The sequence below is a fragment of the Sander vitreus genome, chromosome 17 (assembly GCF_031162955.1).
Source record: "Sander vitreus isolate 19-12246 chromosome 17, sanVit1, whole genome shotgun sequence".
Taxonomy (NCBI): Eukaryota; Metazoa; Chordata; class Actinopteri; order Perciformes; family Percidae; genus Sander; species Sander vitreus.
The window spans coordinates 26,205,368-26,219,253 of record NC_135871.1 but is presented as its reverse complement, the minus strand read 5'-3'; the positions used below and the strand labels follow the sequence as shown (position 1 = coordinate 26,219,253).

Sequence of the window (13,886 nt, the reverse complement as noted above, 5' to 3'; positions counted from 1 at the left end):
TTGACCTGTTACCCAACTGTTCTCCAAGGCCTGCAACATTATTTATTGTACCAAATAGTGTTTACTCCTTCCAAGCTAAGTGAGTCCATATTCACTTGCAATGATTCTGCCGCTTCCACACAAGGGCGTGAGTCAGTTGATGCTTTTGTGCCTCCCAAGAGGAAACAGATCTGCTTCACTGAGGAAAATGACCCTCTTCAGATTGTTCCCTCCATCAAAAATCTATCAAAGCTCAAAGTGCATTACCTTTAGATGGATAACAGGTGACATGATTTGGTAGGGACAAATTTTAGTCCACATGCACTGGTGGTGTATGCCTTCATCCACCATGTTTTTCCACTGTGCCACACACCTCTGACCATGGTGTTATCAAAGTCAGTGATCATGGTGGGAGCAGTCGTGCCATGTGTTTTCGACTGGGCTTGTTGCAATGATTTACGAAACAAAAAGTACACAAGATCAACACAAAAAAGTGTTTTTGTCACGGTCAAATATCTGACAAAATAGAAACACTGCAAAAGTGTAATACATGGCATAATCAGAAACTGCTAAATGATTACATTACATAATAATTACATTCCCTTGGTATTTAGATTTACATTTTCTTGACATTAACACAGCACAAGAACATTGAGGAGTACTTCATTCCCTTTCATGTAACAATATACTAAGTATTAGAGATAATAGTACATGAAGAAATGGTGTGTGTGTGTGTGTGTGTGTGTGTGTGTGTGTGTGTGTGTGTGTGTGTGTGTGAGAGTGAGAGAGAGAGAAAACAGCAGACGTGGGGTCTTGTGGATGGCAATAGCACTTGGTTTTCACTAATGGCTGAACAGAAATCGGCAACTTCTACACACGTTAACACATTCATAACACGCAGACAGCATACATACAAGGGCACACATAACAGTTACTGCAAAGTTAGTCTTCTGTGTGTGTGTGGTGAAGCAATCACAAAGAAATAGCTGCAAAACTTTCGTGAAAATAGGTATTAATGAGAGGCTAGCAACTCCGACACACACACACACACACACACACACACACAGGCCTATTAGTTCCTCTAATTGAAAGGCAATTAAGCCTCAGGTTTCACAGTGTGAGCTAAATGCTGGGTGTCTGTTTTCAGCACCACTCTGTTTTTAAGCTTTTAACAGACCACAAAGAGCCGGCCACCGAAATGAAACACCCAAAGTGAACTTTAATACACCGACTCCCTGTCTATATCTGTCTGTCTGTGTAAGTCTTCTACGGTTCTGTGTCCCTCTTTGTCTTCTAAGTCTCTCACTCAGTCTCAGTCCTTGGTTTTCATACAATCATTTTTCACATAATAATACAAATGATAACTAACCTAATGATAAAGAAAACTACTTAACCAGCCTTTTATCTTATTTGGTATGAATCGTGTTTGCATTTGCATTTCAACCTAGCAGATAGAAACAATGACGATTGGATGGTCAAATCTTTGCAATATCTCAAATTATTTTTGTAAATTCACTTGACAGTTAGAGAATGCCAACCAATAGAAATAAAGTCACTCTCTCTCCTTCCTCTGCTCTCTGTTTGATTCATTTCATCCATCCCTTATCTTCTTAAAAAAGAAAATCTGTGCAGTCTGCAGCTTTGAGTGGACAGCAGAGTAGCTCTGTGATTTGTTTTGACGAGTAGGAGTGTATTTCTACAGTAACAGAAAATCTCATTTTAAACCTCACAGTCTCTATCGATGATGATTTTATTCAGGGGATTGCTCTGGTGCCGCCGGAAGATCTGCCTGTGGTACCCCATTTTCGTCCGGATGTCCCTTGCCTTCCTCTTTCTTGGTGTTGGCATTCTAAAAAATGTTTTTGTGATCAACTTTTTATTAACACCTTCAGACATACAAAACAAATTCCACAATGTGTGACAGGTAATATCAGATGGTGCACAGAACAGAGAAACATAAATTGAACAAGAACAAAAACCCTCTCCCACCCCCCACAAGAAAACAAAACAAACACTCATCAACTTTTGAACAAGCACATGTTCCACCAAACAAGTTCCTTCCCGTGTGGGACTAGCCAGACCCTCCTGTAGAGGAAGGTCTGGCAATGCAAGACTAAACCTCACATGACCCCCTTTTCTCATCCCAGCAGCAACATGGGGGAAAAATATATCACATCTGGTTCAAATGTGTGTTTAGGGTTATGGAAGGGTCTAGTGGCTGGAGGAGCGCCCGTGTGAGTGAAGGGTTACAGGTTTGGACCTGGCAATAGCTAATTGTTGTGTGTTTGTGGTGTCCTTCAGTGCATCTCCTCAGGCAAGATCTCAAACCCATACTGGTCTATTCACTGTAAACAGCTCTAGCTACGTACACTTTTAGATCAGGACAGAAACTACCTTATACCATCCTGAGGCCATTAAGACAAAGCAGGGTAATGTCACAACGTTTGTCATACCTATCAAACAAAAATGGAAATGTAATACCTTGACTTAACGTTAAAGAGTGTATTACCTTTGCTGTTTTTTTTTAAACTATTTTAAAACATACAGATTTGTTTCTACATTGGCGTTTGAATTCAGTGCCTCGAGTAAATTCAACTCCAAAATTAGGCAGCGGACCACAAATTCTCTGTTGTACTGCCATCTTTGTTCATGTCAGAGCAGGCTCGCCACCATGGCGAATGACACCAATGTGGCAGGAACAAACGATGATACAGCGACTGTGAGAACACAGAGGGGACAAATGTCGCCTTCAGGCTGTGCTGTGGGAACAAACAACACATTCTACAACCATGTCCTGTTCATGTCAACTGCTTACCTAATTCAGACATAATCCTTTAGTTGGGGGGGATTGATGTTCGCTGTGGTCAATTCAGGACAGAAAAAAAACATGCCAAATGTGAGTCAGCATTTGAACTGTATGAAGACAGAGAATCACAAGCGGCAGCCATGAGTTAAAACTCTGATCCAAAATGATCACTTTCCCAGTTATTACAATAGTCAACATCCATTATCTTAACACAGATAGTTGTGAAAATCTGCCTTTCAGACATACCAGCTTTATGAATAAAAATCCCTCCGAACAACGATTAAATAACAGAACTGCTCTGTTGATGAATGCAGAGATTTGGGGATCATGTCTGGTTTTCAAGATCAGACCATGTTTGAAAGGCCTTGTCCAATGTGAAAAAGAAAGAGGCTGCACAAAGAAATTTCACAACAAATATAGCCGTTCCTTTCTCCTTTAATTCTCTACCAATGTATGTATCATTCCTTTTGTACACATTGTGCAGACAAGGTACAGCCTGACCATTGTTTGCCTACAGATCCCTGACAGGCAATATGTTGGGACAGGGTGGAAAAAGTATGAAAAGATGCACACAGTCAGCTACCTACACACTCACACAGTGTGCCCAGGTAGACGTGGATATATATCACATTCGTAAATGAATGAATCATCTTTATTACCAATGACCCCCTAGAGAGAGAAGGAGAGGATAAAGAAAGTTGGAGCTGAGAGGGAAGAAAAGTATACGGTCAGGTTTTCTCTGTATAGTTTTCAGGCATTTGTTTGGAGGTTTGGCTTACCAGAGAGAAATGAGAGTGAAGCACAGTCCAGATAAAGACAGCGACTAGGTAGGAGTGATAGAAAGACATAGCAAAACAGCTCATATTGTTGTTTCATGGTCCAAAGTCCCCACATGTTTGAGATAGAGACAAAGAATGAGTAAAAGCCATCACCATGGTTGAAATGATTGTCCAAAAGGTTTAATCATGTTTACTGAACTCATGGTTTTAAGTGCCATTTTGACCTTTGAGTCATTTTTGTGATCAACTTTTTATTAGCACCTTCAGACATACAAAACAAATTCCACAGTGTGTGACAGGTAATATCAGAGGCCTGTACTACGAAGCAAGATTTGGCGTTAACGAGGTAACTTCAGGTTCAGGTTTTCTGTACCATAACGGTTGATCACTTGTTACCGGGTTCAATCGCCGTGGTAACTTATGCTGAACACCTAACCTGGTCGGGAGCAGGTTAAGTTGGAGATTAGATCTCAACCGGTGTAAAAGCACCGCCTACTGACCAATCAACACTCGATTGATAACGGCGTCACCGTTCTTTGAAGATCAGGCGGAGCTCGGTGCGCGGAGAGAGAGGGGGGGGGGAGAGAGAGGGATGCACTCATAAAAGTATAAACATTTAGAGACCGACAACCCCGTTAACATTCCCTGATGGGTATTTTTATGAAATATATAGATTTTAATGGGAGGGAACATATATAATAGGCTATCGGCATCTTGAGCCGTGTGTTGCCAAATGCGGTTTGAATTATGTTTTTATACATTTTATTTGCTCTCACGATCGCTTTTCCACTGCAACTGAAATAATAGGCTAAAGCAATGACTGTTTATGGAAAGGAAAAATGTAATTATGGTCAGATCTAGTGCCTGACTGATGGGGAAGATATTGATAAGCGTTGTGATTTATGCATTTACAACATCGGCTATTTTTTTGCCAGCTTTCCTCCTGCTTTAGGAAGCAGCGACTGTATTGCGTTTTGCCTGCAAAACCGTGTCTGTGTTCTTCATATTTATGTAGAATTATAATTTGCTCTTCTTATATGAAACATGCGGCTCTGGTAGATGTTTGCGATTGGTCGTGCTGTGCAAACACCGCCTCTTTTATGGAACGCGCGTGCCGCTGGATTGGCAAACCCTGGGTGATTGAACTAGTTGTTAACCACCGTCGTGACACAGATTATGCGGGACTGCGGTTGTTAGGGTTAGTTAACCGGGTAACTGAAGTAAATCCAGGGCATGTTGATTTTGATTCGTAGTACAGGCCTCAGATGGTGCACAGAACAGAGAAACACAAATTGAACAACAACAAAAACCCTCTCCCCCACCCTCTGTGGTCTCGAGGAAAACAAAACATTCTTTTTTCAGTTCATTTTTTAACTGTATTTGTCAAAACAGAGTAAGAGAAAGAGTAAGGGAAAGTGAAAGGAAGATCTCATGTTGCCAAATGATTTCTGAGAATGCAGTCCAAAAAGCAGCACAGACACGTCCGTTTAGCACAAAACATATGAAACTAGTGTCTGCATTGTGAATTGTTCATATATTGTTAACACTGTATAGCAATTAATCTGTATGGTGGAGAGTGTTACTGTAAACCACACAAACGGCCCATTTTTCATGGTTCGAGACCACACCATGGAGAAATGTTCATTGGGTTGCAGGGTCAAACCTGTCCTGGTTGACAGTGCCAATAAAGTAAACAATATTTATGCATCAAACTCCAGCATACGCTGAGTAGTATGACCACCTTCCATAACATCTGTACACTTTTCGTAGCTGAGGATGTATGAAAAAGATTTCAGATTTCAGCTTTAGCTGCAGACATTGAAACCACAACCTTTGATCAAACACATCTTGCTTGTGCACATGAAACCTAGAGAGGAGACTGGGATAAAGGCCCTATTAAAGAAAACTAGAGAAGCTGGAGAAATTGGAGCTCCATTTATTCACAGTTGGTGGAATGTGTGCTACTACGCACTTTGTTTCGGTTCTGGAGATAATCACTGTGATTGCAGCTGGGCGGCTATTACTGCTACTCTGACTGAAGAGGCACAGCATGAGACAGAGCCAGAAAAGAGAGCATGACAAGAAAAGAAATGCTATAACCTACTCAAACAATCTTTCACTTCAGACCCATACTCTGTTTGCTAACCATTGTGTTCCTAATGGGGTTGGGTGCAAAGAAATGGAATGCGAGAAAGAATAAGAGGATTATAGGACTGATTCCAATCTTAAACTATCAGTCGTTATCTGAAAATGACCGATTCTTAAAAAGGACAAAGTCTGTCCTTCTGTCCCCACCTATTACAATATAGTAGTAACACTCCACTTACGTACCTAAATAATACATAATCAGATGCAGACATATACACACATTTAAAGACACAGTCCCAACTGGACATGTATAGTTTTTCATAAACAAATGCACAAATGTGGTTAGTGAGAATATGTCAGCTGGCGGCATGTCGCGCTTTTTTTCATCCTATTGCTCTGACCTTTGTGACACACACACAGTGGGTCTCGGTGGCCTCTAATGTTAGCCAATGAATCACAGTAGTCTAGCTGACTACTTGACTCATGGATTCACAGCATCGCTAAGAGCCCAAGGGAACGGTGCAAACACACACACGTGCACATGTAAGCTGTTCACTATTCTAATGTGACTCTTGACTCATGTATTCAGACAGAGGAAGTGGTCTGGCCAAAAGGCATGCTCGCCCTGGGGAGTCATTATCACTGTCTGTTTCTGGGTTGCATGCTCTCTCTCTCTCTCTCTCTCTCTCTCTCTCTCTCTCTCTCTCTCTCTCTCTCTCTGCTATCTTGAGGCAGCGGAAAGTGATCGCGCCACTGACCAACAAAAACCTGGTCTAATGTCAATAACGCAGCATTTCATTGTTATTTTAACAGCGCATTAGTAAAATGCGCCTAGGCTCATGCACAGCGCGCGCACACTATGCTTGTTACATACACACACACACACACACACAAGCAGCAGCACACAAACATGCAAAAGATTAAAAATAAAAATATTACGGTGCAAATCCGCCATCATAATAGCAATGCGCCAAGGTACAAACACGCCTGGCTTTTAAAGGGAATGGGAGATGACACTCTGGTTTATTGCATGTTATGCCCAAAGCACACCGATGATTAATTAAGAGCAAGTGCAACCCTCTTGAACCATGCGCCCGGCACACGGACCCTTTTTTCCGCCGTTAAACTAGCAAAAGTGGATTCGTACACACCCTAAACACATCTGTGCCAGGCGCTTCACGCCGTGCGCTTAGATCGGTAAAATAGGACCCAATGTGTTTAACGTATATGAAAGGAACTGAATGGTTAGGATATTTAAGTGGTGTTCTTGATTCCCCATCTTGTGTGAGGAAGTAATTTTCTATCAATTGCTTTATTTTAATTCGACAGCAGCGTCAAACAAGTCACACATTATCATACTCACAGTCAAAGAGTATTTGTGAGCCGTCACTCTGCTACCTATCTGTTTTATTGTTGTTTTTCATGTGTTTGACTTGACAGTTTTTGAGGCAAATAACAGATAACCCAGTAGCAGGGTTTCAGGATAATGGCAAAAGCAATTTATTTTGGACTTGCTTTATTTTTGCTTGTTAATTAAAGCTGACACTTAATTTGACACATAAATGACAGTTTGAGAGCGTGTTACCAGATTCTGCATAGCAGATGTCAGCTACTTGCACAACAAGTGCACACCAGGGTACATAATTGTTTTGGTGGTGTTGTTTTTAAGACTTGTTTGACATGGTGAAGAAATTCACAAATGGTTTCACCTGCAATTGACAACTTCCAAGAATAGATATTCCTGAGATGTTGCTTTTGTTTTCTTGTTGTAAATTGTCAGCCAACTCTACATTTTTTCAACAGATAAAAGCAGCTCTTTACACAAGTAGTGTTTCCGTTTTGGTTTTAGGTTACTTTTAAGACTACGTGGCTTTGAGTAAAATGGACAGAAAAGGCTAAATTAACCTCACATAGTTGCATCTTCTCTTCTTTTCGTCTGGTCTTTTCTGCTTTAGCATTAGTCTCCGATTTCTCTACAATCCTTTAAGGTATTTTGGGTTTAGTCTCACATATGTCACATCAAGCAGATAACTTGCTGTGGCAAAGATGAAACAGCGTTTAGGGATTATGCAGACAAATGATAGACAAGAACAAACACACATACAGATCAGAAACAAATGTGCACATCAATCAGAAGACTCAAGGATAATTAGCTAGATGATGAGCCGGTATGGGATTGACTGTCAACACTTCCTGGTTGGCTGGTCATGTGGTCAACAGGAGCCACAATGAGTCCTGAGGGTATTTTGAACATCTACTGAGCTATGGAATATTAAACACACATTAGCGTTCACAACCTTTATTCATATGGCAAAGTATAGGTTAAGACAGAAGAAAATCATCAGAATGAAAAGAAAAAGAAGAATCCCAGAGAATCACACAGCTACAGCTAGAAAAACTAATTTGTTGCTGTTGTCAAGGGATTTGTGCATTCAATTACTGACTGACAGTGTTTGCTTCTTGCATGTGTTGAATGATTTTGGAATACTGGCAGCATTAGAGCAATTATTTTGAAGTCTACTGTGGCTGTATTTGCATTATTCGGATGCCTGGCTCTTCAGTGAGAGACACTACGGGTCAATGTGGAATATAACGTAGAGGACGTACAGCTGTGTCCCAAATCTCCGTTCAACCATGTCAGGTGTCATAATGGAGGTTCATTACTATAAGGCCAGAAAAACAAGTGAAAAGTGACAGCATTTGTTGTTCATTGCAAAGGTGGAAGTAGCGTGACATTGTTATACTGCTGCATAAAGTTCCCATCTCTTACCAACATCTAACATTGGTTTCTTTTTACCAAGACCACACACTTTCACTCATCTCAACCAAGTAGTGTTAGTCATCTAAACACCCAAACTTAACCATACTCATGAAGGTAGCAGATTTGTAAAAACACGTATAGGCTGGTTTTGAAAGGGACTGACAAGTAGACTGCTACTTGTTGGTACTAAAAGCTAAGATAAGGAACTAAGCATGCCGTGTTAGAAGTGCAGCATGGATGCTAGAAGCCCTTTGTCCTCCATTCAGTGGATCATGGAGTAATTTGATTAATTCCTTCAATGTTCCCATCACATGTATTTATCAATCTGCTCATCAGCCAGGATTTTTCTTTAAAATTACAATTAAAGGGTAATTTATTCTTTTTTTTCAACCTGAACCTAGTTTCCCCATGCATCGGTGTCAGAGTGACTAATGTAAACAAAAATCTTTGAAAATGGTCCAGTATAGAACACTAACTGTCAGCCGCAAACCGGGCTGCAATGTAATCCTATAGGGCAAATGTGCATTGACAATTCTGTCCACTCAAAGTGCTGTTTATGCCACGGATAGGCTCAGATTGTTAAATGTCTGACAACATTATGGAAAAGTAAAAAAAAAATCCCTTTAAAGATAGACCTTTTTGTTAAATACTAAATCCTTTTTGTTTAACTGGAAACAGCACCAAGATCGCTAAACCCACCAGACTCTCATCAGTCACTAACACACGAAAACGGGGAAAAAAAAACGAGGTTACCCTTTAAGGTATTGTATTGACATTTAGCTACAGTTTCTTGTAATTAACAAGTTTTCAGTTTCTTGCTTCAGAGGTCAGAACTGTTGATGGACTAATTGGATTTTGTACAAATGAAATATCTGTGTCTCCTCTTAACAGATCAAAATGAACCACATATAAAAGGGTTTGAGGGAGAGTCATGATACAATATCTGCCTTGAATGACTTTTATACATTCCTGCGTTTGCGTTATATTACTTTTGTTGCATTTGAACGGGCTGTAAATAGAGCGAAACGGCGACCTGGTGTTGCACATGAGCTTTACCTCCCACACTGAATCAGTCTGTGTCTAATTGAATTAAAGCTAATGAGTTTACAAAACAGCATTGTCTTGGTAATTAGTACAATGTCCTAATCAACACAACAACTATTTAAGAAGTCAGATCTCCAACTGGAGTCAATTAACATTACCCTGCCTCTATAACAGACAGGAATGAATGATCACTACACTGTTTATGTTGTTTTTGTGGTCAGTGTTAAATTCAACACTTTTACAAAGATTAATCTGTTTGCACGGCAAACAGATTTGCTCAATTGTTTTGTTTTTGAAGCAGCATTTTCATTATTTTTTCCTCTGCTCTCTTCTAGGCTCTGTGATCAGAGGAGAGAGGGAGTTAACCCATTGTGAGAAAAGGAGAACGAGAAGAACGAGAAGAAAGGCAGTAACGTGGAAGTGGGTGATGAGTATCCGCACCAACAGGCCCCTTCTCAGCTAATGAACTAGGAAGTTCATCAACAACATTTTGTTAGCAAAAACAGGATATCATCTCAGTGGGAGCGGAGCTCCACTGAGAGGAACCAGAAAGTAGGGGGCGGAGTGAAGTGCACGGTTTGCCTAGGTTGGGCAAGATGGCGATACTGACGAAGCGGAACGGCCTTGGGCCACTGAGGGCCTTCCTGGTGTTGGTGGGAGTTTCTGCACTCTGTAGCGTTGCATTAGGAACCCGGAAAGGATATGCTTCTTTGGATCAAAAGGGCCACAGACACAGACATCCAGGTATGACAAAAGCAACAATGTTTCCTTATCATTTGGCTTGAAGGTATGTCTCGTACTTGGAGTTGTTCTACAGCCGACTGGATCACACTCACAGCCTTAAATTGTAACTGTAACGTATTCTGAAATGCAATTCATCTTTTACCTGTCAAAGCACAAATGGTCAAGCACGCCACTTCTTTTTATGGTAAGTGTGCATTTTAAAGCTGACAATGATTTCTCCCTTGTGACCATGAGTCGCTTTGTACTTCAGAGTTCTGACATGTGTTCATTTTCATCTTTTACCATACAGAGATGTTAAAATCCAAGCTGTGAAGCAAATATTTACTTGAATGAATTTAAATGTTTCTTTCCTGTTACATTTACAAACTGTAAAAGCACTACATTCACATTTTTGGCAAGAAGATGATCTCTTACTCTAAACATCTCCCAAGACGGTTATGCTAATCACGTCTTCAGTGCATCTTGAATGCATTTGTGAGCATGTGCACATTTTTTGTTTTACTTAAATTGGTTGACAGAAAAATATAGTATTGGTTTAAAGAAATGAATTGACGGATTGTTTGTTGTTGTGCTTTTAGGTCACTTGACGCTGCATAGACACAGACAGAGGGCAGGGAAGGAGGGGCAAGTACTCCACAGGTCCAAACGAGGATGGGTCTGGAATCAGTTCTTTGTCATTGAGGAGTACACTGGGCCTGACCCAGTTCTGGTGGGCAGGGTGAGTATAATAAAGCATGAGTTAATAAAGCCTTCTTAAATCAACTTCTCTTGAGTCAAACACAATTAATCCCTAAATAACAATTACTGTTTAACTAATAGCCAAACTGCCCTCCATTTACAATCATGGTGGGGGCATGCAGGGTGAGGGCAAATGACTAACTCCAATAGGAGTTAAATGTGCTTTTCCCATTTGTCAAGGGAGAGAGAGAGAGAGAGAGAGAGAGATATAAAAAAAATAGAGGTTATGTTCACATTCAAGGTGAGGATGATTGGTGGTACTCCTCCAAAACAACATCACTTAAACCGAGCAGCGGCTTTCATTACAAACAACAAATTATGTTTACAATGCATCATATTTCATAGTCTGGGGGTTGTAAAGGAAGAACAAGAATTTAACTGAATGTTAAACATTCTTCAATTTGTGTGGATGACAACGTTTTAAATCCCTTACTTATTAGTTTGCCTGTCTTCCACAGCACATCCACTAGCCTGTCTGCCTTAGTCTTTCCGCTCCTTTAATTTGTAGACTTGAGAAAGACGCCTCATGTCATGGCTGCAATATGTATTGCTGTCATGGCTGCAATATGTATTACAGTCCTGCCTGTCGACCAGACTAGCTGTCTCACTCTGTAATCGCCAGTCTGTCTCTCTTTCTCTTTAAGTTCCACCCCATCTGAAATCCAGATGTTTTCAGCACAAAGCACATCCAGTCTTTGCATATGTCTCGTCTTTGTTTTCCTTCTAGTTTGACTCTTTACTCTTATCTCGCCCTCCTCATCCCCTCCTAATTCAGCTCCACTCAGACGTAGACTCAGGCATTGGCAACATCAAGTATATCCTGTCCGGTGAAGGTGCGGGAACGATCTTTGTTATCGATGACAAGACGGGCAACATCCACGCTACAAAAACCCTGGACCGTGAAGAGCAGGCCCAGTACACTCTAACAGCCCAGGCCGTGGACAGAGACACTAATAAGCCTCTGGAGCCTCCATCAGAGTTCATAGTGAAAGTTCAGGACATCAACGATAATCCTCCTGAGTTTCTACATGGGCCGTACTATGCCAGGGTGCCAGAGATGTCCAATGTTGGTGAGTAGTTGAAGTAAGGGGACAGGAGGGGAGGCTAAGGTTTGGTAAAAGGGAAAATGCCCAAGGCTGGTTAGGAGAAAGTGAAATGAAAAACTGCAATCGGGTCAATTTAATTTGGGATTAATACTATGGGCTAATCGTAGTCTAGTAGAAGACTAGGACATCATCGTGGAAGGTTAGGGTTTTGGATGATGTTTGGTTTAAATTTTAGTCCTAATTTTAAACATGTAAAATGAGGATTCGGAAGAATACAAATTTGACCTGAATGCTTCTTAAATGCTCCAGTGCCTACTCTGTCTTGAAGTGAAGGTATATATGTGAAACTGACCAGCAGAATTGTTTTATTTCCAAATATCAAACATGATTTGATAACAGCGACTTAGATAGATATTCAATAGTACAGAAAGGCTATCAATTGCATAGTGAGTGGCGTTTCTTAATGAAGTTACCGATAGAGTTCATCGTAAGTGTTGTTTGTCTGCTAAGCAGATTTTTTCATTCATTATTAATTATCACTGAAATCTGACCACAGAAAGTGTGACAGAGAGATGCTGACAGTACCATTAGCTTACACATCCAGCTCCTAAAAAGCCTGTTTGTTTTTCTTCTCTCTTTCCTTATATGTGCAAAAAAGTAGACTCAACCAGAAGCAAGGAAATATTTAGCACTAGATTGGCATGGGCAAGAGCTCCTGTCATCTCCTTAGAGTCTCCTTACTTAGAGCTTCTGATCTTGATAGATTTTCTTTCCAAATAGTATGTGGTCTTGGAGAGTCTTCAACCCCTCGAGGCTGACCTGAAATGAACCACACTGGCAGCAGTGCTGCCCAAAACTCTGAAAGCCAGAAAATCCCTTCTCTGAATGGACCGGACTTTCAAAGAAGGAACTTCTGAAAGGACTTCTGAATGAGTTCTGTTAAGGCTTTTTTTCCCCCTCCCATCCGCTTCTTAAACTGAAACCTGAATACAGAAATCTGGCAGGGAGGGGCCGCCGATGCCATCATCATCAACCACAGAAGTGGAACAGAAAGAAAAGCTGTAATTTGACTAACTAGGTCCATGTTCCCTCATGGATGTCAGAATTAGAACAGAGTAAAGTCAGTCTCTTTTAAATTATCATTCTTGGTAATTTACCGTGTACACTTAAGGTAGCTGCCACATTGAAACCAGGGTTGAATGAAACTTGATTACAGTTATATACCCAATGGATTTAAAATGGAGTAGGATAATGGTGCTCACGTAGCTGCAACTGGAACCATTCAAACATCATATATGAAACTGCAAAAAAGACTGTAGTAGAACCAACAAAAACATGCTGTGTTATTGATATGAAGCAACCAAAGGGCCCAGCCAATATCATCCAGTTGCAAAGACTCAGCACCATCAGTTTTAGACCTGCAGTTCCAGTCCAACTTGTGCCACCTAACAGGAAGTAATGTAACCGCTGAAGTTTAAAACATCAAATGTAGACACTTCTTGTTGTTGCTGTTATGCTGAGGTTTAGTGTTTTACATTATTTTAACGTATTTTTTTTGTTGCCAAAAACAAGGGGGGACAAAGTACAGTGGGTCCTCGGTCTTCCGAGACTGTCCTCCTGGTTACAAGAGGAGGTTCTAACCAGTTTTGAGTGAAAGGCAGAAGCCAGAAATTAAGAAAGTGTAGCATTTCAGGCTGACGAAGTTCTATCTTTCAAGGTCTTAACTTCTCTAGAATAAAATGTAAAACACATGCCTCTCTCCAAGTCTAAGCTGCTGTTGATGTTACTTTCACATTTTCTAGTGAGTTAGTTTCATGAGTTGTGTCAAATCGGAAAATTTCAGCAATTACGCAAAGTTTCATACTTTTGCTCAGCTTAACTGTGTCAAGTTCAGTTAACAG

At 40.7% G+C, this 13,886-nt stretch overlaps 1 protein-coding gene across 1 annotated transcript in view; it reads left to right on the top strand.

The window, feature by feature from the left end:
- Window positions 1–13,886, top strand: part of cdh11 (cadherin 11, type 2, OB-cadherin (osteoblast)) — an 88,882-nt gene that overhangs the window by 51,408 nt on the left and 23,588 nt on the right. The window contains exons 3-5 of the mRNA XM_078273317.1: window positions 9,793–10,201; window positions 10,780–10,919; window positions 11,715–12,009. Coding sequence (XP_078129443.1) covers window positions 10,054–10,201; window positions 10,780–10,919; window positions 11,715–12,009 — 583 coding nt within the window. The 5' untranslated portion in view covers window positions 9,793–10,053. The remainder of the gene's footprint in view (window positions 1–9,792; window positions 10,202–10,779; window positions 10,920–11,714; window positions 12,010–13,886) is intronic.